General features: G+C 52.9%; 13 protein-coding genes across 13 annotated transcripts; 8 read left to right on the top strand and 5 right to left on the bottom strand.

Annotated features, from left to right (window-relative positions):
• Positions 1–218: 218 nt before the first annotated feature.
• Positions 219–1,299, bottom strand: F5Z01DRAFT_684458 (Zinc/iron permease; the record flags this gene model as incomplete). The annotated part of the gene is made up of 2 exons (XM_046265931.1): positions 219–760; positions 810–1,299. 2 exons carry the CDS (start codon positions 1,297–1,299, stop codon positions 219–221), a joined length of 1,032 nt encoding a protein of 343 aa, XP_046113621.1.
• A 919-nt stretch (positions 1,300–2,218) lies between these two features.
• F5Z01DRAFT_668495 (copper fist DNA binding domain-containing protein) lies at positions 2,219–2,975 on the top strand. Its single transcript, XM_046264353.1, has 2 exons — positions 2,219–2,324; positions 2,412–2,975. The coding sequence occupies exons 1-2, from the start codon at positions 2,249–2,251 to the stop codon at positions 2,609–2,611; spliced, it is 276 nt and encodes a 91-aa protein (XP_046113620.1). The 5' UTR covers positions 2,219–2,248; the 3' UTR covers positions 2,612–2,975.
• On the top strand, positions 2,444–3,633 carry F5Z01DRAFT_469178 (uncharacterized protein). The gene has a single exon (XM_046259990.1). The coding sequence runs from the start codon at positions 2,757–2,759 to the stop codon at positions 3,288–3,290; it is 534 nt and encodes a 177-aa protein (XP_046113619.1). The 5' UTR covers positions 2,444–2,756; the 3' UTR covers positions 3,291–3,633.
• On the bottom strand, positions 3,405–6,140 carry F5Z01DRAFT_684457 (multicopper oxidase-domain-containing protein; the record flags this gene model as incomplete). The annotated part of the gene is made up of 10 exons (XM_046265930.1): positions 3,405–3,446; positions 3,724–3,792; positions 3,845–3,905; positions 3,962–4,131; positions 4,222–4,569; positions 4,621–4,764; positions 4,811–5,659; positions 5,720–5,772; positions 5,838–5,969; positions 6,023–6,140. 10 exons carry the CDS (start codon positions 6,138–6,140, stop codon positions 3,405–3,407), a joined length of 1,986 nt encoding a protein of 661 aa, XP_046113618.1.
• Positions 6,141–6,807: 667 nt separating this feature from the next.
• F5Z01DRAFT_468873 (uncharacterized protein) lies at positions 6,808–8,646 on the top strand. Its single transcript, XM_046259987.1, has 2 exons — positions 6,808–7,699; positions 7,761–8,646. The coding sequence occupies exons 1-2, from the start codon at positions 6,983–6,985 to the stop codon at positions 8,439–8,441; spliced, it is 1,398 nt and encodes a 465-aa protein (XP_046113617.1). The 5' UTR covers positions 6,808–6,982; the 3' UTR covers positions 8,442–8,646.
• On the bottom strand, positions 8,581–10,127 carry F5Z01DRAFT_468701 (uncharacterized protein). The gene is made up of 2 exons (XM_046259985.1): positions 9,969–10,127; positions 8,581–9,906 (listed from the first exon to the last, which is right to left on the bottom strand). The coding sequence occupies exon 2, from the start codon at positions 9,873–9,875 to the stop codon at positions 8,721–8,723; it is 1,155 nt and encodes a 384-aa protein (XP_046113616.1). The 5' UTR covers positions 9,876–9,906; positions 9,969–10,127; the 3' UTR covers positions 8,581–8,720.
• A 538-nt stretch (positions 10,128–10,665) lies between these two features.
• On the top strand, positions 10,666–11,818 carry F5Z01DRAFT_468920 (uncharacterized protein). Its single transcript, XM_046259988.1, has 2 exons — positions 10,666–11,141; positions 11,191–11,818. The coding sequence occupies exons 1-2, from the start codon at positions 10,764–10,766 to the stop codon at positions 11,542–11,544; spliced, it is 732 nt and encodes a 243-aa protein (XP_046113615.1). The 5' UTR covers positions 10,666–10,763; the 3' UTR covers positions 11,545–11,818.
• On the bottom strand, positions 11,441–12,139 carry F5Z01DRAFT_468777 (uncharacterized protein). The gene is made up of 2 exons (XM_046259986.1): positions 11,531–12,139; positions 11,441–11,472 (listed from the first exon to the last, which is right to left on the bottom strand). Exon 1 carries the CDS (start codon positions 12,053–12,055, stop codon positions 11,570–11,572), a length of 486 nt encoding a protein of 161 aa, XP_046113614.1. The 5' UTR covers positions 12,056–12,139; the 3' UTR covers positions 11,441–11,472; positions 11,531–11,569.
• Positions 12,140–12,362: 223 nt separating this feature from the next.
• On the bottom strand, positions 12,363–13,114 carry F5Z01DRAFT_668470 (copper fist DNA binding domain-containing protein). Its single transcript, XM_046264352.1, has 2 exons — positions 13,008–13,114; positions 12,363–12,926 (listed from the first exon to the last, which is right to left on the bottom strand). Exons 1-2 carry the CDS (start codon positions 13,081–13,083, stop codon positions 12,727–12,729), a joined length of 276 nt encoding a protein of 91 aa, XP_046113613.1. The 5' UTR covers positions 13,084–13,114; the 3' UTR covers positions 12,363–12,726.
• Positions 13,115–13,921: 807 nt separating this feature from the next.
• F5Z01DRAFT_468582 (Zinc/iron permease) lies at positions 13,922–15,199 on the top strand. The gene is made up of 2 exons (XM_046259984.1): positions 13,922–14,509; positions 14,557–15,199. The coding sequence occupies exons 1-2, from the start codon at positions 14,011–14,013 to the stop codon at positions 15,096–15,098; spliced, it is 1,041 nt and encodes a 346-aa protein (XP_046113612.1). The 5' UTR covers positions 13,922–14,010; the 3' UTR covers positions 15,099–15,199.
• Positions 15,200–16,332: 1,133 nt separating this feature from the next.
• Positions 16,333–17,425, top strand: F5Z01DRAFT_640969 (ankyrin repeat-containing domain protein; the record flags this gene model as incomplete). The annotated part of the gene is made up of 5 exons (XM_046262555.1): positions 16,333–16,498; positions 16,576–16,588; positions 16,628–17,058; positions 17,081–17,332; positions 17,373–17,425. The coding sequence occupies 5 exons, from the start codon at positions 16,333–16,335 to the stop codon at positions 17,423–17,425; spliced, it is 915 nt and encodes a 304-aa protein (XP_046113611.1).
• A 2,731-nt stretch (positions 17,426–20,156) lies between these two features.
• On the top strand, positions 20,157–22,674 carry F5Z01DRAFT_684455 (uncharacterized protein; the record flags this gene model as incomplete). The annotated part of the gene is made up of 5 exons (XM_046265929.1): positions 20,157–20,190; positions 20,247–20,332; positions 20,883–20,914; positions 20,937–20,996; positions 22,068–22,674. 5 exons carry the CDS (start codon positions 20,157–20,159, stop codon positions 22,672–22,674), a joined length of 819 nt encoding a protein of 272 aa, XP_046113610.1.
• A 2,565-nt stretch (positions 22,675–25,239) lies between these two features.
• On the top strand, positions 25,240–26,832 carry F5Z01DRAFT_668449 (S-adenosyl-L-methionine-dependent methyltransferase). The gene is made up of 5 exons (XM_046264351.1): positions 25,240–25,715; positions 25,760–25,864; positions 25,924–26,266; positions 26,317–26,541; positions 26,596–26,832. Exons 1-5 carry the CDS (start codon positions 25,524–25,526, stop codon positions 26,634–26,636), a joined length of 906 nt encoding a protein of 301 aa, XP_046113609.1. The 5' UTR covers positions 25,240–25,523; the 3' UTR covers positions 26,637–26,832.
• The last annotated feature ends 183 nt before the right edge of the window (positions 26,833–27,015 follow it).

Below are 27,015 nucleotides of genomic sequence, written 5' to 3'. Positions count from 1 at the left end.
GCAGTGTTATCGACAGCTGAGTTGCATTTGATGAATGTTGGTGACTCGTGAGTCCTATATACTAATTGAGTGCGTCCTGGAACGCGTTGATCAGCCCAGGACGAACGCGATGGATTTCGTCTTTCATGACGCGTGGATGAGTGGTCTAGCCTTCGACGCGCCCATCTGGTTGTAAAAGTCCAGGCGCACAGTCTCGTCCCATGGCTATCCAAGATGACTCAAGCCCAGTTGCCCAGTAGCGACATGAGTCCAGCTCCGAGGCACATCCATCCAAAAGCCCCCAGCTTGCGACCAATCGTCGCGTGCATCATTGCAGAACCGTTCATGAAGAAGTCGTAGGCAATGAGCTGGACCAGACCTGTGTACAGCAGAATGCCTGCTGAGATGGAGTCAAACACGCCGCTAACCACCAGGGCGAGGTGGCTTCCCGGTTCAAATGTCTGGCGCACACTCAGACCAACCCCTATGGCGATGGGGGTCGACAGTGAGTAGGCAGCGCTCAGGACATACGGCATCCAGGCTCTACCTCTCGGCCACGAGATGAGCGCGAGACGTGCACCGAGACCGACACCCTCAAAGGTCTGGTGGAAAGTGAGAACAATGTAAAGGACGATAAACTCTTCGCCAGCAACCGCTAGGGTCAGTCCAATGAGAATCGAGTGGAAGATGATGCCAAATTCGAGGATGAACAGCGATGTCATCTGCAGGGCAAACGTGTCGCCGGGAACCGTCTCATGGTCAGTAGATCTGATGATACCGCCTGGAAATTGTGAGAATATGTGATTGATAATCGGTGTGTCCATACTTACCTGAGTCGGTCCTTGTCACATGCTTATTACTATCGGGTCCGTGAGCTTGCTGGACCGCGGCTCTTTTATCTGCTTTGACAGCGTAGTGGCTGGCCAGCAGTTCCGCAAAGAGCATGGCAAAAATGGCCATGAGGCAGATGCCCTCCGGCCAGGCGTATTGAGTAATGGCGGACTCGGGATTGAGGCAAGGCGAGTAGAGAGCAGCGACAGCAGGTGCAAAGAGATGAATCAGAGCCGTTGCGACAATCACACCTGAGCCAAAGAATCTAGCAGCAAAGAAGCAACGCCTGGTGAACGACTTGCTAGTCGAGGAACGGAAAAGCAACAGCGGCACAACGCAGCCAAACATGGAGCCAATGAAGATAACAAAGATGGCTGAGATGCGGATTGCGAACCTCCCATCGTACTCGTTGCCCAATGAGCAGTCTATCGTAACGATGAACGGGGCTTCTCCTCCGCCGTCTTGCCTCGAACGAAGATCGCTGCTCATGTTAGCCATTATCCTCTTGCATTTGTCTCGAAGGACTGATAGTAGAACGTTGAGAGTTACAATGACAGGAACGAAAATTGACGAAGCAGACAGTGTGTCATTTATAAGCCTTGTTTGCAGGCTTAGTGTGGAAACTGGAGCTCTAAATCCTGTCTGCTCAAGAACCTTGATGGTTCCTGTGCTTCAGCTGATCCAATACGTCTCTTGGCTCAATTTGCCATGCCGATGGTCGATAAATGCCTTTGATAGTCATGACCAATGGGAATAGAATTTTTACATTTTACCGTCGAGAGAAGAGATTCATCTCAGAACCGGGGCAGTCAGAGTCTACAATTTCGCACGAGCAGGATTAGAAGTCACCGAAGGCATGCATCATTAGTACACAGAGTCTTGATGGGCATTACAGTCTTTCCTTTATCACATGCATTTGACTCCATCTAGAACAGATGTTATCTCAGGGTGCTTGTCGCAGAGCCAGCTGAAACTAATGCGCCACTTCCTGCCGTACTAGTTAGAACATCGCATGACACGTCTCTATTGAAGACGTTGCAATCAAGAACGTTACTCTCTCTGTTCTCCAACATCGCTGACCGAAAAAGAACTCCGCTTTGCAGTCGCCCAAATTGAGGCTCAGGGTTCATGGACAACGATGTGTCCCTGGTCAGGCTTTCGCTGTGCGTCCAATGATGCCGCTCAGGTAACATTTTTGCGATTGAATTGGTACACGCGACGCCATCGGGCACATCAAAACCCCACATCAATCAGCACGCTAGCATCGGAAGAAAGTTAATGATTCACCGGGGCAGGAATCGATGAGATTACATCAACCGCCAGTGACTCCTCCACCGTTTTATCATAGCTTCAACCTTTGACATGCAGACCTCGAGAAGTCCGACTACCTTCCGTATTTCCCGGGCCTTTTTCTTCTTCTTTTCTTCAGCTGGGTCTTATGATAATCGACGGGCAGAACTATGCTTGCGAAGCATGTGTCCGTGGCCACCGGGTCAGGACCTGCCACCATCACGGTAAGTGTACCGGCAGTATATGCCGCTCCATCTCAATCAGGCGCTTGGATCCGGTGCATATCGTTTAACTGACCGAACCAAAAACAGAACGTCCTCTGAAACTTGTTAGCAAGAAAGGCCGGCCTGTCTCGCAATGCCAACACTGTCGTACTTTGCGGAGGTCGCGCTCCGCTCACGTCAAGTGCAGCTGTGGAAAACAAGCAAATAGTAACACACTACAGGGAAGTTTCACAGACAATGAAGCAGGCAAGTTTTCCCTGGGTACAGTAATATTATTTGGCTTTTAACTTTTGGTCCTTGAACACAGGAGGCTGCTATTGTAACTACGGTGGCCGCTGCACCTGCGCTTACAAGAAGGAACAAACACCACTAGATGCGACACTAGATACGAATCCTCAACCCGATTATTCAACGGAACTTAACTTGCCCAACATGAATGGAGTGGAACTCCGATTCGGCGGCTCCAGTCGCGAGCCACATCAAGAGCATCTCCACGTGACGTCGGAGATCCCCATAGCCCTCTCGAACCACAGCACTATCCCCTTCGCACTTCAACATCTCGACACACAGCTACCGCTTCCCGACATGTCTTCCAACGTCTGCGAGTATTCGAAAAATGCCGATTTCGGGCTGTTCGGCAGTCCACATACGGCAGCTTCAATACTCAGTACGGGTCGGGGTTCTTCCGATAACAACTGGACTAACAACTTGTTCGACACAACGACCAGCAACATTCAGGCTCAAAACGTCAACGACTCCGATTTTGCATGGCTTACGCAGCCGACCCTAGGCTCCACGCCCCAATTATTTCTGGAGGAAGTGCGAGAGGCAGGGGACTGTGGCACTATTACTCAAGACTTAGGTGACGGCCCGGAGTCACTAGAACCTGTTTCCTCTGGCGGACCGAATTATACTGATACCTCTTTTGAGACAGAAGAGTTGGGTTGGTTTAGCTGGGAAGCATAATGAGCAGGCAAGTTCAAGTCATGACTTCAATGGAGAATACGACAGAATGATCTACTTTACGAATGGAGTTGGGTTGAGAAAACAAACTAGGAAGATGGTCTAATCAAACCACCGTCAGGAGAGCAGACACGTATCAGACATTGCAGTAGTGGGCGGCTCTTTTCGTATTCAATCGAACATACGCAAGTCACCCGTGCCTCTCATCTTCACGGAAAGAACTTGAGCTCGAAAGATAATTACATGTACAACTCAGTCAAGAGCTAGCTGCAGCAGTGCATAGACACCAGACGACCCGGCCCTTGTACCTGCTCTTGCAAAAAAGCTCCTTCGATCAACACCATAATGAGATGGCACCAGCCAGGACAATAAGAAGCGCAGCCGAGCCACCAGGGTGATGGTCTACCAAACGTGAACCCCCGCTTCTGCCGACGACGGGGTTGTATTGGCCAACCAAGGCTGGAAGTTCATCTCCGCCCTCGACAAGGACTACCGCCATACCAACCTAAAAGAGTCAATATCAAGAACGCTGGTTTAAACCAGATGAAGGAACTCACGACAATGTGCCACTGCAGGTGGCAATGAAAGATCCAAGCACCAGGATTATCAGTCAAATACCTAGGAAGTGGTCTGTGAGCGGCAAAGGTCGGCTAGGATCCTCAGGGGACACTTACCGAATCGCAACCCAGCCCTGAGAAGGCAGGCCAGTCGTATCACGGTATGGAGGGTTCTCAAGGTTAATAAGATCCGATGGCGCATCCGCAATTGTAGCATATGGGAAGGTCCCCACACCGGACCCTAGGACCCAGAATTTATGTCCATGAAGATGTATTGGATGGCCCATCTGCTCGGCACGTTAGTTCTAGCCATTCAGGGGACTGATTTGAGGCAAAGCTCCAAGACGGACATGTCCCACGCTTGGGGACTACCGCACCTTATCCAAAGACTGGTTTGATATACCCATGATAATGTCAATGGTCGAGTTGATCGGTAAATGCATGGTCGTGGTTGAATCCCAACCTGAAGAGATATTGCCGTAGACGATAGGGATAGATGGCTCCTCAAACGGTGCGCGATCGATTACCCAGCTCACAATATCCGTTTGATTAACCAGGAAAGACAAGGTTTTGTCGGCTGGACCCGACGGCGGCGAGAGATTGTCTTCGAATGGAGAGAGCGCTGAAGCATCAAGCAGAGCGGCGTCTGATTTGGCAGATCCGTTGATATACATCCAGTCGCTGACAAGATCCTCCGCAGTGTTCGTTGTAGAGGCCTTGCTAGTCTAGAGGCTCGGGTATCAGCGGAAAGCTTTTGAAGAACTAGGAAAACTCACATTGTATAAGACAATCGCCTGCCCTTCCAGAACTTGCTGCATGTCACCGCTTGGGAAAGTTGCGAATCTGAGATAGTACTTCCCAGGCGCCCGATTGAGCTTGACCATGACGGAGTACCGCTGCCCGAGTTCCATGTGCAGCACCTAGGCGAGTTAGTAAGGCCACATCATAATCAGTCTGTACACCTACATTGACTTCCTGCATGTTGGTATAGAGACCGTCGGCAGCATAGACAAACATCGAGTGCCCATCTAGAGATACCCTTAGGGCGCTAACGGCACCAGAATTGACGAGGTTGAGAGCCAACCAACCACGTGATTGGTCCGCAGCGATGGTTAGCAAAGGTGAGGTGGTGTTAGTGCAAGTCTCTTGGGGCAGTGACGATATATCGAACCCCGGCTTGAACATCATAGGCAGCATACAGCCACGGGGACTCAGAGTGTCCATCCCTGGCATGTCTGGCATCATCGACGACGCAGTAGGATGGCTTATTGACATCGAGGTAGACGCCAGGGTTGTCTCAGAGCTCGCATGCGCCTCCATCGACATGTCATGCATACCTCTTTGGTCCAGCATGTCCATACTCGGCATATTTGGCATAGTAGCCGTGGATATCGATGGTCCGGTTGCCGAAGTTGATATTTCTGACTCTATTCCAAGCCCTGGCCCGGATTCAAGAATGGCTTCGGGGAGACACTGAACCCTTCCTTGGCCGTTGGCCAGAATGCTGTCGACACACGATGGGAATGCACCCGTCCTGTTATATCGCGCGAATATAGTGTCCGAGAGTTCGTGCGTCCAGTCATTTAGGAGAATGTTTGCCGCATCTCGTTCGGCGGCCAGGAGTGCTACGACATCGTCGCTATTTCCAGCCAAGTCGACAAACGGGCGTTGACGCGAGGCGGCGGGTCGGATGAGGAGGGGGCCACGAATAGCGTCGTTATAATAAGCTCGAAAGTGGGAGTGGTACCAGAAAAAGCCGTATTCGGATGCAGTGGAGAATCGATAGGTAAAGTTGCCGCCCGGCGCGATGGGGTCCTCGGAATCTATCAGCGGGGAAACGGACTCCTCCCCACGAAGGGGCATGCAGAAGCTAACCTGTGTAACACCCGGTACTCCATCCATGTCAGGTGTACCTCGCTGCAACAGTCCTAGTCGGTAGTGTCTTATCAGCCTTTATTGTTCTCGAAAAGTCTTGAATAGGATGGTTACTAACCGTGCCAGTGAATAGTTGTTTCTACATCCAAGTCGTTCTGGACGAAGATGTCCAAGTCGTCTCCCTCATCAACATCTATCAGGGGACCCGGTTGCTGGCCATTGATGAGGTACACTTCACGCTCGAATCCATCTAGACCAGTTAGCGGGGTGCTTTCCCAGGAACTGTTCAAGGGAGTTACCTGCCTGGAGAGTTGGAAGCGCTGTGAAGCTTGAAGCTGAATCGACGTAGGGCAGCTCTTGAGCCGACGACTTGAAGAGCGACAGCAACGCACGTCACAAGCTTCTCCGCGTAGACGCGCATGTCTCTGCCTGCCGGAAGAACGAGATATCTTTGTTGAAGGTGTGAACAAAGGGGCTGTCAATGGTAATTGCTGGAGGACGGGAGAATTGGCGAGATTGAGAGGTGGTGGAAATGGGAGGAGTGCAGAGGCATGGTGAGAGTGAGGCACAATATTGGCGGCAACAGATGCACTCACCATTCTGTTGCCCTTACACGGAGAGCGGGGATTTGCGGCACTTGTGCGGCACTAGGGGCGGACTTCGAAGACTGGGGGAGCACCCAGTGATATCATTGGGTCAGCAATTCGTGGATCCATAGCCCCCAGTGCAATGAGAGATTTGTGCTGGTTTTAGCGCCATTTTGGCGTTCCACCCTATCCGTTCCGCAAGACGGCGAACCTCAGCACCAGCACATTGGAAACACCCAGCAACACCACTCCAAACTCTGACTCATGAGAGCGGAGACAGCATTGAAGCCAGCAAAACTGCACCTCATTTTCGCCTACTGCAGTAGACGTAGTGACGTTCGGCTGACGGAAGCTATCAGCATTTAGAGGCTAGTGGCAGCCAGATTTTTAAATGCTCGAGCTTTCTTATTCCCTAGTTTTCTCAGGCATCATCATTTCTACATCAAAGCACTTTGCTCCAATATTCGTCCGCCTCTGTGCGTTTTCATCGCACACGGAACCAGGTACACTTTAGGACTTTGGTTTCTGTTTATCTTTTTATCCTTATATATATACTAAAGCAGGCGACCTTGTTGCAACTGCTGCCAAATTTCCTTCAACGAATCCGACTCTCAAGGAGACAACACTGTTGAAGTAAACCGCAGCGAAGACGAGAGAAGTTGGGAGAAGCCAAGTCATGTCTGGCAAGCACGAGAGAATTCACGAGGAAATGGATGAGTGCGAACGGTTCGAGATTGAGCGGCCTCAAGCGGAAGAAGCTGCAAAGACCGTGGCTCAAAGTGCGCAGTCCACTCGCGGGCTGGATCTAAGAACAATTGCAGAAGTGGTCAACATGTCCGAGGGGACCGAGGTCACTTTTTACGCCACGATACAGACCCTGCGAAGTGTATCCCCAACCCTCGACGTCCTCCATTTTAGAGACAGAACCGGCTCTATTCATGGAATGCTCTCCCGCACAGCCCTGCCTATGACCAAATCACTCCGACTCAGTCCCGAGACCTTCGTCCAAGTCTATGGTACACTCCAGAAGCCCCTACCCCGCGTCAGCAAATTTGGCCTCGAAGTCGCCATCTATTCCATTCTTCCGCTACATGAAATATACGATGAACCAGAATACTCACTTGCGGAGATGACAGCCCGCATACTCGACCTCCGCCTTCCATCCAATAAGTCTTTGTTCCGTATCCGTGCTATGGTTCTCCGAAACTTCCGCCAGGTGCTCGAGGACCGAGAATTTATCGAGATTCATACGCCCAAGTTACAGCCAGCAGCGACAGAAATATCAGCGGAGACATTCGAGGTAGACTATTATGGTCGACCGGCATCATTAGCGCACAATTCGCAGCTCGCAAATCAACTTGCTATAGAAAGTGGCTTCGCAAGAGTGTACGAGGTAGGTCGACAAATCCAAGATGGATGTATTGTGGTATATGCCTAGCATGCTGACTTGCAAGGCCGGTCCTGTTTTCGGCGCAAAGGTCTCCAAAACCCAAGGAACTCTTGCTGAGAGTATTAATGTGGAAATCGGAATGACCTTCGGCCGATCGTATCATGATCTCATTCAAATTGTTGACGACATGCTGAAGTCTGTTTTCGCCGCGAAGCAGGCTATTCCCGAACTTCGGGTTGTTCGCGAACGGTGGCCAAGTAAAGACATCGTGTGGCTTGAAGAGACGCCAATCATCACCGTTAAAGAAGCTTTGCACATGCTCCAGATCGACGGTCAGAACATTGCAAAGGAGCATTCCGCGCTTCGAGATGATGTGCGACTAGGCGCATTGGTTAAAGATAAATACATGACGGACTATTTCATCCTTGATGAACTCTCCACCAACAAGAGACCAATCTCCGTCGAGCTAGCCGAGGGTCGCCACTGGACGGACCTGTTCAGTATTTTCTTGCGAGGCCAGAGCATTTGCACGGGCGGGCAATGGGTTCCTAGTAAGACGGAGCTTTGGGATATGATGAAGCAAACACAGGCAACCGAAGACGATAATGGAAATTGTCCCAGTGGGCTCGACCTCAGCACGCCACCCCACGGCGGTGCCAGCATCTGTTTAGAACACTTTCTTGAGGTCCTTCTTGAACTTGACGGCGTTACATGTGCCTCGTTGTTCCACAGCGACAGCGGATGATTGTTGCTCTCCTAGAAACGTGGGTAGCAAGACTTGAGCTCAGAATGAGAAACCTCGCGTATGAAGGAGGCCCGTTCGAAACACTGAAGGCGATTGGTGAAGGGGAAGCGTCCTTCCATCTATTGAAGACAGACCTGATGAAGGGTAATCTGTGCTTGCGAGGCATTCCAACGAATGAGTTCATTGGTGTAAGGTAAACTGGATAACTGAGCTACCATTTAAATGACTGACGGTGAATCCTGCACACGAGCACGCCAGGGTGGCCAGCCAGCCCGGACATTAAGATGCCGTGCGGTCCTTCAACTTCGTGCAGTAGTGTACCTGGAGACTCCCCTTCGTTCGCTGCACCGGAAACTTATCGTTGAATTCCCGATGGATTGTCGCCCAGCTCCGCCGACCCTGGCCTTCTTTTAACCTGATAATAAATTCATTCTCGGCCCGCGTGTAAGCGGTGCTTGAGGCTGCGTCTCCCCTGGGCCGTACGCCCTTCCTTGACGTCGGAGCTCGAAGCCCGTTGCTACTGGGAGAGTCTGCTCGTCGTCCATCCACGTGCGGATCCCAATCAAATTGCAACTGGAAAGTCGTCCGGCCGCCACCAAACGTGATGCGTTTAAGCTTCGCGTTTGGCAGGAACCACTCCTGGAACTTCGCGCCTGTATGGCTGGGAGGGCTGCTCCGAGAGGAATAGTGCGATGATGGCGGGCTCGGTACCCCGCAGGCTGACCGACATGTCCCGGCTCGTGCCGGTGAGTTGGCGACATCTGTGCCGACCGACAGAGCCGCGCGCCCGCGCTTCCGCCTGGTGCTGGTCGGAGCTTGGGATTGCTTGCGGCGTTTGGTTGGAGGTGAATCCGACTCATCGTCGGCCTCATCAACTCCGCTACCAGCTCCCTGTTCACCCTCCCCTCGACCCGGCGAGGGATAAGATTCGTCATCGCTGCGGGTCTTGTCGTGAGACCCGGTGCTGGCGCCCGTGTCGTTGTCTGAATTGGAGTCAGCGGTGGTATCGGGGTTCGAGGTCGCGTAGCCGCCAATACTCCTCGCATTCCGCTTAGAGGCTCGCCGCGGTCTCTCTGACCTGCGACGTGATGTGCCGGTCGCGTGCTTGGGTGACGCAGCCTCGTTCTCGCAAGGCGTGCCGGTTGCCATCTCCGTGCCTTGCCCCTGCAGCACACTCCACGAACTTGACAATGGAGAACAGGCTTCCGGCGCCTTGGGACAGCTGCTGGAGGTCGGTGCGGCGTCATCTGAGCAGTCTAGACCATCGCTGCCTGGGCTGCTCCTGCTCCTGGATTCGCAGCTCTGGCCAGCGTCGTGCTCTTGGGGTATAAAAGGCACCGCAGACGATCGTGAGGACGACCAGGGTAAACACTCTCCATCTATACGAATGTTCTCACTAGCTTGACCATGTGTGGGCGGAGCTTGCGGATGCATAGAATCGGGGGCCTCGAACAAGGGATCTAGGCTTGCTGAAGCGCACCTTAGCCGCGGGGCCGCGCAAAGGTGGAGGGTATAGTGATAACGTACCTCGTCTGATGGCATTACCCCGCCGTGACTTCGCCTGCGCTAATAACGTGCTCATCGACGCAAGTGAAGAGTCCGACTGTCCGCCGTCATCCTGCTCGGCATCGCTACCATCGGTAGTATCTATGTCGGATTCGATGTCGGAGGGAATGGGGATTGGCCGGTCGAGCGTCTGCCCGTGGACAGTTGATGGAGGAATCGAGAGTCCTCTATCTGCGGGGAAAGACGACGAGTCTGGCGAGGCCGTGAAAGAGGGGCTATACCTCTGCTTCGCCGGGCTCGCGCATTCTACACCCTCTGTGGCTGGAGGAGTCCAGAATTCAATGTTGTTGAGGCAAGTAGGCGCCATTGGATGAGAGGCACAGGAGTCGTCCATCTCTCAGTTGGCGGTTGCGGAGATGAAGGAGCTGTGCTCAAGGGTCGTCTCGGCAACGCGGCGAAGGGTGCTCTTAAGTACCCGTCAGCCTGTGCAAAGCGCCCTCAGACTCAGACATACGCTGTCCTTCCTCCCTGCTGTACCTGTCGCTCTCTAGGCGGCCCGGTCAGCTGCAACGCACCCTGCACGTTCACGAGAACACCCAAACACGACCTATCCACCTGAGACACCGTCAGGACCAGCTCCTCATCTTGCCAGTCCGCCAACCACACATCTGCCGAGGCACACTTCAAGCGGCCGTGTCGATGAACCTCTTTCAGCTGGTCTCGCCATGGATCGACTCACCATGCGGGCAACGCAAACCTGTCGGCGGCTCCGAAATCAGCCTGTGATGCGACGGTCGACACATTGCATCCCATCGCATGACACCGACCGTCCAACGCGGCATCTCTCCCCATGTCTGGATTGGATGCGAGGTGGTCGCGACAGCTCACGGGCACGCGTTCCCGGCGCAAGGAGTCACACGAGCCTATAGCAGGGCGACCTGCGTCACAGGCGGCGCATTCCTACCAGTGATGATCGGCGTCATTGCTCGTCAGTTCTTGGAAAGTCAGCCGAGCCGCCCGCACGAGCCCGATGCGCCTCGTCGGCGCTACGCTCCCCCTTTCGACCGGCGTATGCATGAGGCCTCACCCTTGGGCGTCCCGCATGGTCATGCTGGTGGGCTGATTTGGTTCGAGACCGGTCTCGTGCAATCCATCTTGTTTCATAGCGCCGCAGCGTGTGCACCAAGCATCCAGGCGCGTTGTCCGACGCCAATCAAAGGGATGCATGTACTCACAAGACCAGGGCTGGGCGGCGGATGGCGCGCGGTCGTCGGTTCGAGATGCGCGGCTCGGCGTCATGTCGGTCGACCTCTCCCACAACCAAGGCAGAGAGGGGCAGTGCTCAGCTCGCCCGGGATGTCGCTCGCTCTGCCGCGAATCGGTCAGAAGATCGGTGTGCTTTCGCGTCAAACATGGCCGTGATCAGCATCTGAGGCATTTTCGCGACTGGCACGGCGGTCATGGGATGGGCGAGGGTGGGCGGCCTCCCAAGGCGGTTCGTGATCACGGCAGCAGGATACACCATCTTGAGGGGTCAGCCTACGGATCTCCACGGGAACCGCCTGGGCAGGGAAGAGACTTACAACGCCGGTGCTGATGATATTCTGGACCTAGAGGCAAGCTCATGTCCTTCCTCGGAGAGTCTGTTGTCCGAGCGAAGCTGTAGAGACGGCCAAGGTTCGGAGTGGAAGGGGAGAGAAGGGGCGCTCTCTGAAAGCCGTCGCGACAAGGATGCTAGGCGAAGGGGCGCTGGGTGCCACGTCACGTAGCATGATGAGGGCAGAGATTGCAGGTCGGCGCAGGCAACAGCCCAGGAATGAGGGCGGCCAGCATTCTGAGGAGAAGTTGGGAGGAAGAGAAGTCGAGAGTACACATCGGAGGGGCGGGATTGAGGTCGGATATTTATATGGCGGCGAGGCGACAGGGTGCTGAGCAAGGGTGGCGGGGTCACGGCGGCGAGGGCGCCTTACCCGATCGGGGATGCCACCATTCCCGGAGGGTGCAACAGCGTGTTCGCGATTACAGTGTCTACAACCGCAGAAGGTGAGACTGCTGACCCATAGCCCGGGCGGCTTTGAGTCAGCAGCACGTGCAATCTTGGCGAACATGATTCCCCCAGATAACCTGGCCAAATTGCAATCAAACTCATATGAAGTCTCTCAGATCCTGGTTCCTGTGAGGTACAGGTTCTAGTGACGCCGGGCCATCACCTAGGTCTTGAGTAATAGTGCCACAGTCCCCGGCCTCTGGCACTTCTTCCAAAAGGGATGTGGAGCCTAGGAGCGGCTGCGTAAGCCATGTAAAGTCGGAATCGTTGACGTTTTGCGCCTGAATGTCACTGCTCGTTGTGTCGAACAGATAGTTAGTCCAGTTGATATCGGAAGAACTCCGATCCGTACTTAATATTGAAGCTGGCGTATGTGGACTGCCGAACAGCCCGAAATTGACATTTTCCGAATACTCGCCGACGTTGCAGGACATGTCGGGAAGCGGTAGCTGCGTGTCGAGATGTTGAAATGCGAAGGGGATCGTGTTGTGGTTCGAGAGTGCTATGGGGATCTCCGACGTTACGTGGGGATGCTCTTGAAGTGGCTCGCGACTGGAGCCGCTGGATTGAACTTCCACTCCATGCATGTTGGGCAAGTTAAGCTCCGTTGAATAATCGGGCTGAGAATTCGTAAGTAGTGTTATATCTAGTGGTGGTTGTTCCTTCTTGTAAGCGCAGGTGCAGCGGCCGCCGTAGTTACAATAGCAGCTTCCTGTGTTAAAGAGCCAAGAGTTAAAAGCCAAATAATATTACTGTACCTAGGGAAAACTTGCCTGCTTTATTTTCTGTGAAACTTCCTTGTAGTGTGTTACTATTTGCTTGTTTTCCACAGCTACACTTGACGTGAACGGAGCGCGACCTCCGCAAAGTACGGCAGTGTTGGCATTGCGAGACAGGCCGGCCTTTCTTGCTAACAAGTTTCAGAGGACGTTCTGTTTCAGTCAGTTAAATGATATGCACAGGGTCCAAGCGTCTGGTTGAGACGCAGCGGCAGATACTGCCCGTACACTTACCGTGATGCTGGCAGGTCCTGACCCGGTGGCCACGGACACATGCTTCGCAAGCATAGTTCTGCCCGTCGATTATCATGAAGACCCAGCTGAGGAAAAGAAAAAAAAAAGCCCGGGAAATACGGAAGATAGTCGTACTTCTCGAGGTCGGCATGTCAAAGGTTGAGGCTTTGATAAAACGGTGCAGGAGACACTGGCGGTTGATGTAATCTCGCCCCGGGTGAATCATTAACTTTCTTCCGATGCTAGCGTGCTGATTGAGGTGGGGCTTCGAGCACGTAACCGATAGGGGTCGCTTGTACCACTTCAAATGATACTCGAGCGGCATGATGGGACGCACGGCGAAAGCCTGATTAGGGACACGTCGTTGCCTCATGGACCCTGAGCCTCAATCTGGGCTACTGCAAAACGGAGTTCTTTTTCGGCCAGCGATGTCCAACGTTCTTGTTTGCAACGTCTTCAATAGAGACGTGCCACGCGATGTTCTACCTAGTGCGACAGGAAGTCGCGCATTAGTTCAGCTGGCTCTGCGACAAGCACACAGAGATAATATCTACTCTAGATGGAGTCAAAGACACGTGATAAAAGAAAGACTATGACGCCCATCAAGACTCTGTGTCCTAATGATGCATGCCTTTGGCTGAATTATAACCCTGCTTGTGCGAATCTGTGGAGTTTTCCGGTACTGACTTCCCCGGTTCCGAGATGAATCCCTTCTCTCGACGGTAAAATGTGAAAATCCTATTCCCGTTGGTCTTGAATATCAAAGGCATTTATCAAGACCATCGGCATGGCAACTTGAGCCAAGAGACGTATTGGGTTAGCTGAAACACAGAAACCATCAAGGTTCTTGAGCAGACAAGTTTTAGAGCTCCAGTTTGCACGCTAACTAAGCCTGCACATAAATTCTTATAAATAACACACTGTCTGCTTCGTCAATATTCATGCCTGTCGTTTGAATTCCAACATTCTACTATCAGTCCTTCGATACGAACGCAAGAAGAAAATGGCTGACATGAGCAGCAACCTTCGCTCGAGGCAAGACGGCGGAGAAGAAGCGCCGTTCCTCGTTACGATAGACTGCTCATTGGGCAACGACTACAATGGGAGGGTCGGAATCCGCATCTCAGCCATCTTTGTTATCTTCATCGGCTCCATGTTTGGCTGCGTTGTGCCGCTGTTGCTTTCCCGTTCCTCGACTAGCAAGTCGTTCACCAGGCGTTGCTTCTTCGCCGCTAGATTCTTTGGCTCAGGTGTCATTGTAGCAACGGCCCTGATTCATCTCTTTGCGCCTGCTGTCGCTGCTCTCTACTCGCCTTGCCTCAATCCCGAGTCCGCCATCACTCAATATGCCTGGCCGGAGGGCATCTGCCTCATGGCCATTTTTGCCATGCTCCTTGCGGAACTGCTGGCCAGTCACTACGCTGTCAAAGCAGACAAAAGAGTCGCGGTCCAGCAAGCCCAAGAACCCAATAGTAATAAGCAAGTGACAAGAACCTGCTCAGGTAAGTATGGACACCGATCATCAATCGCATATTCTCACAATCTCCAGGGGGTATCATCAGATCTACTGACCATGAGACGGTTCCCGGCGACACGTTTGCCCTGCAGATGACATCGCTCTTCATCCTCGAATTTGGCATCATCTTCCACTCGGTTCTCATCGGACTGACCCTAGCGGTTGCTGGCGAAGAGTTTATTGTCCTTTACATTGTTCTCACCTTCCACCAGACCTTTGAGGGTGTCGGTCTCGGTGCACGTCTCGCGCTCATCTCGTGGCCGAGAGGTAGAGCCTGGATGCCGTATGTCCTGAGCGCTGCCTACTCACTGTCGACCCCTATCGCCATAGCGGTTGGTCTGAGTGTGCGCCAGACATTTGAACCGGGAAGCCACCTCGCCCTGGTGGTGAGCGGCGTGTTTGACTCCATCTCAGCAGGCATTCTTCTGTACACAGGTCTGGTCCAGCTGATTGCCTACGACTTCTTCATGAACGGTTCTGCGATGATGCACGCGACGATTGGTCGCAAGCTGGGGGCATTTGGATGGATGTGCCTCGGAGCTGGGCTCATGTCGCTGCTGGGCAACTGGGCTTGAGTTATCTTGGATAACCATGAGAATGAATATGGAAAGTAGCGAATGGACGGAAATGGAGAGCCCATATTAAGAGTGGGGTTCTCGGTGGGTTAGGAAGCAACGCCAAATTTCTAATAGCCCAGTGCCAGGCATGTAGGTCACCAGCTCAGCGGAGAGAAATGGCAGGCGCTCACAGCCTCGCATTCTTCTGGATGACGCCGAAATGTTACCATGTTACGACGCCGAGGATTCGCTCGATATAATAAATGTGCGGCACCTGCATTGGGTGAAAGACTGGCTAGCCCCGGTGCAGCACGCATTTCGGTGCGCCTGGATGGGACAGGTGTGTCTTTGTCATTCCATCTTCTCCTCGTGGCCGGGCAGCGATGCCTGGCTTTTGGACGCAGGGCCAGAGAGTAACGGGATGGGCGAGCAAGAGACACAATGCGACAGAACAGACGCGAAATGGTACCTGGTCTGGTCTAAGGAGCTAGCTCCGAGCTTCGAGGCTCGCAGAATAGACCTTCATGTTGAAGGGGAGCTGATGGCTGTGGCTGGGGGTCGGACGTCCAAAGAGGTAGAGGCTCGTCGCCGCGTCGTCAACGTGCAAATGAAAGCGGGCGCCAACATCGTTATAACTAGCGACGACGGTTAGAGCCCTCTAAATATAGCCTCGGCTAGTGGGTTTTTCGAATTAGTTAAGCTACTCTTATCGAACGGGGCAGATGTCAAAGTCGCTAACAGTAACGGATTAACGCCACTCTTCAACGCCTCACATCAGGGGTCTATAGAGGCAATGGAGCTACTACTCGATGCGGGAGCTGATTTAACGGCTACAAATAAATATAGATAGACCCCACTAGATACCGCCTCATGCAATGGCCACATCGAAGGAGTTAAGCCACTTCTTAAGAGGGGAGCTAACCTAGCTCTTGCCAATAACGCAGGAGAGTCCCCTCTCGATTTAGTAGCGTTTAACGGGTATATGGATATGGCTAACTTTATCTCGAACGAGGTGCTAATGTTATCGCTGGTAAGGAGGGAAGATAGACCTCGCTACATCGAGCCTCCCTGAGTGGACATACTGAGGTAGCTAAACTGATTCTAGAGAAGGGAGCTAACCTAGGTGCTCCTAATAAGTCTAGGTAAACACCGCAGCCACGGGGATATAGATATAGCTAAGCTTCTTCTTAAACGAGGTGCTAATATTACCGCTGTGAAGAATAGAGGGTAGACCTCGCTATGTATAGCCTCCATGAAGGGATATACTAACCTGGCTAAGCTACTTCGCAAAAAGGGAGCTAATCCAGATATTCCGGATAAGTCTAGAGAAACCACGCTTCATTTAGCGGCATTTGACGGGCATGCCAATGTGGCTAAGCTTCTTGTTAAGCAAGGTGCCGATATTGCCGCTATAGACGGTTATAGATAGTCGCCGTTATACGTAGCGTCCAAAAACGGGAACTCTGGGGCAATTAAGTTACTCTTCGATACACAGCAGTGGAAAACAAGTGAAGGCCAACGCCGCTCTATCTGGCCGCAAATAACAGGTATACGGATGTGGCTAAGCTTCTCCGTAATCGAAGCGCTGATGTTGCCACTGCAGACAGTTACGGCTTGACACCACTGAAGGCAGTTTCCCGTAAAGGATATACTGAGGTGGTTAAGCTGCTTCTTGAGAACGCAGTCGATTCCAACATTTTCGATACTCACTGCGGAACACTGGCACCTTCGACCACTCATGACAGACACGTTGATGTGGCCAAGGCACTTGTTAGGAAAGGCGCTGGCGTTGCGGATGTGGACCACTACGGATTGAAGCCGCTGCATGACATCTTTGAAAGGGCATCTCGAGTGGTTTTGCTACTTCTCAAGACCGGAGCTTACACTAAAGCTAAGGGTGCTTCCGGACGCGGTTCGCTATTTCTACCATTCGCAAAAGGTCACCTAGGAGTTATAGAGCAACTCTTCTCCATTAAAGGTTTGGCAAACACAAAGGATAGGTGTGAATCGACGCCAATCTTTACGGCTACATGGAATGGGCATGAGAAAGTTAAGGCGTGTTTGCTTAGCGTTAAAGGTGCTTACATGGACTTCCATGATTCCTTCGGTCGGAGTCAACACCAAGAGTGGTAATACTTATATCGCTCAAGCCATGCTTAAATTCGCTCGGGGAAGAGATATCCAAGTCGACGACGGTGACTTAGGCGTGGAGCCCAGCTTAATAGACACAGACGGATCGACGAGGTGGTGTGGTATGTGCACTTCCCACGACTTAACGCTGCGTGAACACAGGTTTTCTCACTGAGCACCTCCGCGCGCTCGAAGTAAATAATCATGGGTGGTAGCTCCTTGCAGCTAATCGCATGGGGGTCTTCAAGTTTGACTGACATCACGGTGACGTCGACTTGGCTGGAAGCCCAGAGGCGAATTTCACTGTTGCAGGAAAGTTTCAATGAGAACCCAGAGTTTACGCCTAATACAAGGGTGCTTAGGGCAGAGCTCGGAACAATAAGCCTCTTTCCATCATCTCGCAAGCGCTTCGTTTAACTTGTTTGTTAGAAAGTGGTCTTTCGCTCTCCGACATTTAACCTCGCATTGGGGACGGCGTTGGACTCTGACCAAATGAAGGCCAAGCTGGAGAAGAAGAAGATGGCGAATCCAGACAATCTCGACGTCTGTGGAAAGAGAGGTGCAGAACACTGAACCTGCTCTACAGGTGCTTCGAAGTTGGAAGCGCGATACGACTTTCCCAAGGTATATTCTCTGAGTAATAATTGGTGGGGTCCGCTCCTCAGTTAGCGTCTAGCCGGCCGGTCGCGAGTGCGAACTTGATCGTCGCTCGCACGGCCCGCATATCGGGCGCCCAGTCGTCCTGGTCCCTTCTTGATTTGCCTCCCAAATAGAAGGATAAGTTACCGTGTCGTGTAGTCGTACACTCCTGCAATACCTTGCGTTGCTCTGTCCACTGGGTCCATGCGAAAAGGAAATGCTCTATCGTTTCTCGGGCCTGTCCGCAGGTACATAGATCGGATGGTGCCGCCTGGATGCGGTGTAGATAGTCGTTGACTCTTGCCATGCCCGTCCGCAGCTGCACGAGTATACTAGCCTCTTTGCGTCCGAGCTGATCATACATTGCCTTCGTGTGTTTCCCTGGTAGCGCTGCGTCGATTCGCTGCGCCACCTCTGGAGTGTTATACCTCTTTTGCGGATTGCGGTCTACATGCGCTTTGATCAAGGCGGAAGGCATCGTCCGGCGCTGTTTCGTGCAGATAAAGATCCATCCACGAGGAGCTATCGAAAAGGGAGCTAAGGGTATTAACGTTGCCATCTGTCGCACCGCTAGTGACACACGAATGGTCGCCTTCCGCCCCTTGTCGGGCCATACCGATGTCGTTCATCGCATCTAATGCGTTATCCCGCTACGGCGTCGACGCACATATTGGTCTGATTAATCCTACCGCCGCTTCGCTACCGTTCGCGTCCGCAAGCCACTCTACCATCCCGGGAGAGACAGGACTAACTGTCTCGGCTGCCAGGCTATCCGTTGAGGGATGCGATCTGCCTGTTCCGAACTGCTCAGTGGCGACCACGTCATCCCAAAGGGCGCCTTAAGGAGGATTCGGGACTGGAATCGGCTCATAGCTTCCTAGCGCAGGCGTGTCGGCGGCCGAGGGTGACACTCGCTCGGTTCTGGATAGTGGTCTAGCGCCCCGAGGCTGATAACGGGCGTTCCGTCGAGGCTAGGCCACGGTGTCGCGGGTATTTTTCTACACGCGGTATAGCTATCGACAGGGCCGCGCCGTGGGCGGCTGGGGAGCAGGCGACGGCCGTCTCCTCGGCCGAGCTGGTGGCCGACGGGGCTGTGGCGATGATCGACTAGATAAGGCATCTTCAATCTACAGCTATTGTCAGCAACGTGCGCACGTCCTAGCCGATAGGGCACTCACTAGGCGATTGAGATTGGGAATATCCCAGTCGATAGGAACGTGTGCCGCGACGCGGTACTCCTTATGCGTGGGCTCCCAGTACACCGTTGTCGAGAAGGTATTGGCCTTCTCTCCTAGATATATGGTTTTGCGCAGCAAAGTTAGACCGCTTTTGCGCGCGCCTTGGCTTTTTGCTGCTCTATCGTGACCATGGCAACCCGGTTCGAACTTGGCAGCGGCCGAGCCTTGACGTGGTAGGGAGGCTGGTATGTACCAGTCCAAAGGCTGCTCCCGTAGCTGCCGTGGTGTCTCCCAGCTTGTCTGTCACGTGGCCCACTGTCCACCTGCCGGCGATGCCGTCACGATTGGCAACTCTCTTTCGTGCATCGCGAGTCCACAAGTGACCAATGTTCGCAGCCTACGGAGATGCCTCTGTAGTCTTATGCTCACCCCCACGCCCGACCCTGGGATGTCCTGAATTAGTATTAAAGATCTGCTGGGTACCACACCTAATAGTGCTTCTATATGACTCTCCGGATATGGGTACTCTAATCAACTCGTGGTGAAAAGTGGTGTGTTCCTCATCCACAAGTGGCTGGTCGATATACGCGGATGAGGGGTGTTAATCAGCGTAGTCTGCGTTCGCTCGAGGAGGTGCGGCACGAGTATTGGTATGGATCCACACCAGAGTGCTACACGGATTAGTGGGGATTGTGCTAAGCAAACAGGTGGTCCACGACGGCTAGAAATGGCCGTCGATAGCGGGTCGTTGACTGACTTGGCTCGCCAACCCCCTTGCCCGTTGTGTTTGGGCTTTGTTACGGTTCTACCAGTTACCAAGCGGCTGGGTATGAGACCCAGCCCGGACCACCTAAAACACGTGACGCCAGCCCTCGAGGACGCATGGGCCTCGCAGAGTTTCACAGAGAAGGGGCTAGTAATTTCCTTGTTCATTTCCTTTTCCTACCTTATTGTTAGATAGACTCAATCTGAGCTACCAAGTTGTTCCAACAGGGTCTAGCCCACAACAGGCTCATAAGTTATCAATGCTGTCAAAGCAAGGTCTTGATGTAGATTTGCAAGCTAAACGTAGCGGAATCGGCTTAAGCAACCAATCTACCTAGGTCGTTTGGGATTCATCCGACATAATATGGCTACCGCCGGCTTACCGAGGGTTACCTGCCGTGATGGGGTCCACGTTAACTATTAGATGCCCGTCGGGACGTGTTTATTTCCTCAGAATTTCACCGAAGTAGCCTCAAGAAGTCCGTGAAGCTATTTTCCGGATATGGGCAGGGAATTAAGTACTCACGTTGTCAGACGCATGTTGCATGCTAAGGTTGTTGCAGGCCTCAGGTGGCTGGAGTCGCTAGCCCTGTGCCTAGGTGTGGCACAGGGAGCCCGAATCGGGTCACGTGCATAGGGGCGCATAGGGTGAAAAGTCTTCATAGCCGTGGAATGCTTCTAGGAGATCAAGAGATTAATACAGTCACTAGTTACTCCCAGCCTCGCAGCGACTTAGCAGCGTACTCGACATTTGTGCACCTTTTCACTCCCTTCATCAATCCCAGTTCTGACACACGTAGCGCTGATAGTTTCCACATACTTATGTCATATCTAATCCACGGTTGTCAATGATAACGTCCAGCCTTCCTATCTATTACTTTTTCTGTCCATATATTTGGAGGGTCTACGGGCGAGCAACAATTATGTAGGCGTTTAGTAAACTCAAAAAGGTTATGCGCATTTACGATCAATGACCCAAATTTCGCGTCATTCGTGGAGCAACCCCGAGCCTAATTCTGAGGAAGTACTTCGGTTCATGGGAAAACATTATATAATCGCCACGTAAGTCCCCAACCCTAGAGCGAAGTAGCCCCGCGACAAAGTGCACTGTGTCGATTCCTTGTGTAATCGCGCCACGTCCCAGCCTACCGAAGAGTACTCACGAGTACTTCATTGTTAGCACTGAACTGGATATTCGTTCGGGGTAAACCGGCGTACCGCAGCCGCTTTTGGCCGCAGGTTCGATCTTGCAAGTAACCTTGTGTAGTTCGGTGTACTTTTGAGCCCCACACCAAGCCCACGGAGCGAAAGAGAAAGAGAAAGGAGGAAGCCGTTTCTGAGCATCACTGTACCGGAAACGGGCCAGCGACGACTCTCATCTCCTCGTGGTGCTGGCTGGGAACCTGCGAATGCCTTTGTCCGGGGGCATTTGAAGAGCTAAGAAGAGTCACCGCCAACCAGCCCTTGTCCGCTGGTTTGGGCTACGGGTGCGTGTAGGGCTCGCTAGCCCTATCACCCACAAGCCACGAGGGAACACTTTAAAAACCACCCGACCCACGACTGCGAATCAAGCCTACAAACGATGGGCACACGGGTTGTGGAATAGGACTCCTTGAGGTGCTTTCAGGCTGCTCTGTCGGAAGGTGAGACGCGTCGGATTATGAGGCAGGAAAGTGGACAGTCATAGCGACGACGAGCGGCAGGAAGCGGCGCGGTCGAACTCACACAGAGAACGACGAAGCACTTTGGTTAGTAGGAGGGACGACACTGTGTTGCCTGGCTGTTCCGGTTACAGAAGGGATATAAGTGGACAACTCCTGCCAGACACGGTCGGCCTGGCGAGAGAGATCTTGCAAGGTAGCGCGAAACAGATCTGACAATCTGCGGGGCGTAGCGCATAATGGAAGTGACGGAAGACTGGATGGGCGGATCGCAGTTACGAGACTTTTTATGTGACTCGAGAGGACGGACGCGCGTGTCGGTCTGCTGAGAGGACGGGATCTTGAAGGTGGTCATCGAGGATGGAGCCTCCGAGTGGGCTTAAGGAGCAAACTGGTATTGACTTGCGAACCGGCTGTGCCCCGCAAGGAGCGCAATAGGATCGAAGGGGCTGCAAGGTAGAGGGTCTATGTAGGTAGACGTGCTGCCACCTCCACGAAGTATTTCAGAATACGAATCAATACTTGGTTGGCAAGTACTCGAAGCGAATCGACGCCGCGCTACCAGGGAAACACACGAAGGCAATGTATGATCAGCTCGGACGCGAAGAGGCTAGTATACTCGTGCAGCTCCAAGACATAGAAGGTCTAAATCGCTTGGTCGACACAATCGCCAATGAGAACGGTCGCATAGACGGTTGTATTGCTGCAGCCGGAGTCCAGCAGGTCGCTCCGGCTACCGAATACGACCTCAAGGACGTGAACAAAATGCTCGATATCAACTACACCGGCGTCTTTGCGACTGCCACGACCGTGGCCCGCAAGATGCTCGAGTACAAATGCCACGGCAGTATCTGCCTCATCGCTAGTAGGTCTGGGACTATTGCCAACAAGGGCCTCATTTCACCTGTGTACAACTCATCAAAGGCAGCCGTCATCCAGCTCGCCAAGAACCTGGCCATGGAATGGAGTCCTGTCCGTGAGGATGGCAGCGGCGGCATCCGCGTCAACTGCCTCAGTCCAGGACACATTTTAACGCCCATGGTAGCGAAGAACCTAGAGGATGAGCCGGGTCTCAAGTACAAGTGGTGTCGCGAGAACATGATGGGCCGGCTTGCCGAGACGAGCGAGTTCAAGGGCGCTGCGCTCTTCCTGCTGAGCAAGGCGAGCAGCTTCATGACGGGGAACAACTTGGTCGTGGACGGCGGTCACACGGCGTGGTGACATTCATAGCTAAACTTACTGCCATGGATCTTGTCTATGTCTGTTGTACTGGCTGATATTCTTTTTCATTACATATAATTGTACAGTACAGTCAATTAGCATGTGCAGCTTCCTAGATATGGGACAATTTCCACTCCATCGTAATGGATGTTCTCCGGCGGCTGTCCGTCATACTGCAGCTCAAGCTTCCAGCACATAAGGAGAAGACGCGCCACCATTCTGCCGTTCGCCCAGGAATCCAGCCCCCCTCCCTCTGCGTCGTTATCGCGTGGAACCTCGCATGACATCAGCCACTTCACTGTCTTCCTAATCGCAAAAACGCCGCTTCCCTATGTGTCCACCCCCGCACCGAGAGAATCGGTTCATTACGACATGTTTACGTGAGCCTAAAGAAATAGTTTAGGTGAAGCGCAGGCACGGGCGGGCGGCCTTTCTAGGAAACGTCATTACCACGGATCCGTGTCGTGTGGCAGCGGGCGGGATGGGGTATAAAAACCTGGGCTTCCTCTCCCAACGATTCACTCTATATCAACCTTCTCAACAGCACTCACACCACCACCTATTTTCAACAAGACCAACATCCCCAATCACACAAACAACATCAGCCAAACAACCGACATCATGGGTGACTGTGGCTGCTCTACCGGCACTTGCCCCTGCAGCTCTTCCGGCACTTGTAACTGCGGTTCTAGTTGCAACTGCGCCAGCTGCCCTGTGAGTAGCCTCTCTATCCCGTTTAATGAGTCGACTGATCTGTTCTTTAGAAGAAATAAGGAATTATCTCTAAGGATCATCGACGGCGAATGCATAGAGGAGTTTAGACGATGTGAATGATAATGAGATGGCGACTAGTGGTGTTGGTGGTGTCGGTAGTGTTGGTGGTTTGCGGATTCGACGTGGACCTAAATTGATCTTTTTGATTAACCCTATAAGCAACCTATGGATAAGTGGCGATGTCGGTGCATGTGTTCGTACATGCTATTGCCCCTAACACATGTTCCGGAAGGAATGTGAGCACCGGTCTCCCTCTACCTCTCGACAATCTCCCTCTCATCCTCGTCTCTCTACCCCCATTCCCCCACTACATTCGTCGGCCAACCGGCCCACCCTTTATGAAAGAGGGGGTTGCTAACTATTCAAATAAATTTTAAAGACAGCCTCGGATGCTTCCTTGAGGCTGGCCATAGATCTAAAGTATGCCTGGTGGAAATCGCGGAGCCCGATATACATAGTGCCTAGCTCCTCCTTGAGCACAAGATCCACGTACTTGCGATGCTCAGATAAGTTCGCGAAGCTACTCGTATTGCGGAGCCACGGGGTTTGTTGGAGAGCCGCGCCTGCATGGGGAAATTGTCTGGAGGGTCTCAGCAGTAACATCACGATCATGGGAGATCTCAACTCGTGCCGCGCCTGCATCGGGACGGTATCTTGCCGGTGTCAAGCATCTGCCGACCTTTGATCGGCCCTATCGCCTCAGCACAAGCTTGGTGGAATGACGATCCGATCATCTCCAGACTCCTCTCCCCCGGCTCGAGGATCATCTACCGCGACGGCGACCGCTCCCAAACCCCGTCTGGCCCCTAGCCAAGATGGACCTCGTGATTCATTGCATACTCCATGGCTCGTCACTTTCGTAGTAGTGGTGTGAGTGTTCGACCGCTGAAATAGAAGGAGCATGGGACGAGGGGCTAAACGCTCCGCGCAACCAGGAGTTCGGGCATCATGTAATAATGTGAGCCTGTTGGTCGTCGATTCAGCTCGTGTTGGCTATCCCCCCATCGTGCACTCCGTAGGCGACGCACGCGGTCGTTAGAATGCTTTGACCGACGACGATGCCTTCTTGCTGCGGTTTTTGGTCGTGCTCAAGAAAGCAAGCAGCTAAGGGTAGCTCGGAGTAGTGCCATCCTGCACCGACAACAGAAACGAAAGACGTAGACGCGTCGGTAGGCGTGCAGCGCAGCGGGTTCTGGGCCTCTGGTCGACTTCGTCCAGCGCGTGACGCGTTTTGCCGATGAGGCATTTTTGTTATTGATCAAGGGCGACCAGGCCGCGATGCAGGAGTCAGGACAATGCAGCACACAGAGGACTGGCGAAGTTGTTCCAAGGACTGAGGTACTCATAGACGAGGCGAACAGTACTTGGTCGTCGGATGTGAGGGTGGGTTATGTGTGGCAGACCCCGCAGCACGTGACCTATTTTGGAGGAATCGGGACACCGGACAGCAACACGGGCATTTCAGGCTGTGTTAGGTGGAGGAGAGCGCCAGCGAAATGCCGCCCCTTCGAATGGGGATGCCGAATGTTTTGTTTTGATAAATTGCTGCACGTCACGCGTTTGTTCGTGCTGCCTACGTAATTCGACTTCAAGTGGTTGCAGCTTTCGATGCGTGGATGCCTAGCTCGGAGTGAGTCAGCATGTAGGTGGGTTGCGGCGGGTGGAGGCTCACCCGGCTCACCCGCGTCGCGCGATTGGCCGGAGCGAGAGAGCCGTTGGCACATTTTCCTCCAGGTCCCGGGAGATTGGGAGGAGTGCGGGGGCAGCGGTCTAAGCAGTGCCAAATGGTGACATATCGATGCTGCGTCAGACGAGCTGAATAATCTGCATGTTACACCGTGTGGAGCACTGGCTGCCCACGCAATCAACGCCATGAATTTCCCTAACCAGCCGATTTTACTCAGTGCGAGAACCACCTCGGCAAGCGACCCTCCCCAACCTCCACAGAGGATACACAGTGACATCAATACGATGGCAAAACTCTATAAGAGACCAGCTCCGGAACGAGATTGACACGAGTCTACATCGCCTACCTCCCCCCCTCGAACAACAAAAAGACACTCAAGCCACTCGCCATGGAGTCCAAGGAGATTTACGATCAAGTCAATAAGCGGTACGGCTCGGTCACTCAGAGCACCACCGGTAAATATGAGCAGACCATTGCCGAAGCTTTCGGTTACAGAGCAGAAGAACTAGCTACCATTCCCCAAGACGCAAACCTTGGGTTGAGCTGCGGCAACCCGTTGGCGCTTGCAAAGCTGACAGAGGTAAGATTCTATTATCTTATGTCTCATGGCGCTAACATCCGCAGGGCGAGACCGTCATTGACTTCGGATCTGGTGCAGGCTTTGATGTCTTCCCAGCCGCGAAGAGGGTTGGTCCAACCGGAAAGGCTATTGGGATTGATATGAACAAGGTAGCTGAGCTGTCCTGTACCTCTTCGGACATTCGACATCTAACATGCTCTTTCAACAGAACATGATCGACAGAGCCAATGCTAACGCTGCGAAAATGGGATCCACCAATGCCCAGTTCATCGAGAGCGTCATCACTTCTGTCCCTCTGCCAGACACTACCGCCGACTGCATCATTAGCAACTGCGTAATCAACCTCGTCCCCGTCGGAGAGAAGCAACAAGCATTCAACGAGATGTTCCGGTTGCTTAAGCCTGGCGGCCGAGTTGCTATCAGCGACATTCTGGCGCGCAAGAAGTTTACCACTGAGATCGAGAACAACGTTGCTCTATATGTCGGATGTGTCGCAGGAGCTAGTCAGGCAGTCGAGTATGAGAAGTTTCTCAAGAACGCGAGCTTCAGCGGTAAGTGAGGGGATTTCAGCTAAGATGTTGCGCTCACTGAAATCGACCAGACGTTCTCATCGTCGACACCAAGAGCGACCTGAATGTTTACGTTACCGCACTCGAAGGTGAGGCATCTTGCTGCGGGCCTAGCCCCAAGGTGAATATCAAATCATGCTGCGAACCCGAATCCGATTCCTCCGCAGAGGCCTGCCAGAAACAAGCGACTTCCATGCCAACTGATGCCGAGACGCTAGTCACTCAGCTAGGTATCAAAGACCTCAATGAATGGGCAGGTAAGCAATCTTTACACCTTGCACTAGGATTCCAAGTGTTGAACGATCACGCAGGCTCCTTCCAAGTGTATGCTATCAAACCATTACGGGTGTGAAGGACCGCATGTTACCGACATCCGAGGGCGGGTTGCGAAGTACATCGTTGAGCCTACAGAATGCCTCTGAGAATATGAGAATCCTAAAGCGGCACTGGCTTCCCAACTACTTATTCAATATCTTGTGCACGAAAGTCTGGGCTTTGTGAATTGTGATTGGTGATGTGGCCGCCGGGGAAGTGAGATGGCAACCAACCGTATTTAAATCATCCACCGTACGTATGCACACTCTGTCTTAGTCTCATCGAAAGTCATGGCAGAATCTCTTCTTTGGTGGTGCCCAGCCCGGCCAGCATGGCAGTTCGTGATAGACACACGTGGAGCCAGTGTGTATATACACTGTTGTTGTAAACCACCACTTACCGCCGCTCGAATCGAC

This window comes from Emericellopsis atlantica, assembly GCF_019669845.1.
Source record: "Emericellopsis atlantica unplaced genomic scaffold F5Z01scaffold_53, whole genome shotgun sequence".
NCBI classification, from domain to species: Eukaryota; Fungi; Ascomycota; class Sordariomycetes; order Hypocreales; family Bionectriaceae; genus Emericellopsis; species Emericellopsis atlantica.
The sequence above is the reverse complement of the archived record's forward strand: the minus strand, read 5'-3'. Positions and strand labels throughout refer to the sequence as shown.

What these genes read in the sequence shown, in the direction of transcription:
- F5Z01DRAFT_668495 (XM_046264353.1), top strand. Translation starts at nt 2,249, where the DNA reads ATGATAATCGACGGGCAGAACTATGCTTGCGAAGCATGTGTCCGTGGC. An exon ending in CAGGACCTGCCACCATCACG is followed by an intron (nt 2,325 to 2,411) that starts GTAAGTGTACCG and finishes AACCAAAAACAG; the next exon opens with AACGTCCTCTGAAACTTGTT.
- F5Z01DRAFT_469178 (XM_046259990.1), top strand. Translation starts at nt 2,757, where the DNA reads ATGAATGGAGTGGAACTCCGATTCGGCGGCTCCAGTCGCGAGCCACAT.
- F5Z01DRAFT_468873 (XM_046259987.1), top strand. Translation starts at nt 6,983, where the DNA reads ATGTCTGGCAAGCACGAGAGAATTCACGAGGAAATGGATGAGTGCGAA. An exon ending in GCTTCGCAAGAGTGTACGAG is followed by an intron (nt 7,700 to 7,760) that starts GTAGGTCGACAA and finishes CTGACTTGCAAG; the next exon opens with GCCGGTCCTGTTTTCGGCGC.
- F5Z01DRAFT_468701 (XM_046259985.1), bottom strand. Translation starts at nt 9,875, where the DNA reads ATGCATCCGCAAGCTCCGCCCACACATGGTCAAGCTAGTGAGAACATT.
- F5Z01DRAFT_468920 (XM_046259988.1), top strand. Translation starts at nt 10,764, where the DNA reads ATGACACCGACCGTCCAACGCGGCATCTCTCCCCATGTCTGGATTGGA. An exon ending in CGTGTGCACCAAGCATCCAG is followed by an intron (nt 11,142 to 11,190) that starts GCGCGTTGTCCG and finishes TCACAAGACCAG; the next exon opens with GGCTGGGCGGCGGATGGCGC.
- F5Z01DRAFT_468777 (XM_046259986.1), bottom strand. Translation starts at nt 12,055, where the DNA reads ATGTTCGCCAAGATTGCACGTGCTGCTGACTCAAAGCCGCCCGGGCTA.
- F5Z01DRAFT_668470 (XM_046264352.1), bottom strand. Translation starts at nt 13,083, where the DNA reads ATGATAATCGACGGGCAGAACTATGCTTGCGAAGCATGTGTCCGTGGC. An exon ending in CAGGACCTGCCAGCATCACG is followed by an intron (nt 12,927 to 13,007) that starts GTAAGTGTACGG and finishes TGACTGAAACAG; the next exon opens with AACGTCCTCTGAAACTTGTT.
- F5Z01DRAFT_468582 (XM_046259984.1), top strand. Translation starts at nt 14,011, where the DNA reads ATGGCTGACATGAGCAGCAACCTTCGCTCGAGGCAAGACGGCGGAGAA. An exon ending in AGTGACAAGAACCTGCTCAG is followed by an intron (nt 14,510 to 14,556) that starts GTAAGTATGGAC and finishes CACAATCTCCAG; the next exon opens with GGGGTATCATCAGATCTACT.
- F5Z01DRAFT_668449 (XM_046264351.1), top strand. Translation starts at nt 25,524, where the DNA reads ATGGAGTCCAAGGAGATTTACGATCAAGTCAATAAGCGGTACGGCTCG. An exon ending in CAAGAACGCGAGCTTCAGCG is followed by an intron (nt 26,267 to 26,316) that starts GTAAGTGAGGGG and finishes GAAATCGACCAG; the next exon opens with ACGTTCTCATCGTCGACACC. An exon ending in AGACCTCAATGAATGGGCAG is followed by an intron (nt 26,542 to 26,595) that starts GTAAGCAATCTT and finishes ACGATCACGCAG; the next exon opens with GCTCCTTCCAAGTGTATGCT.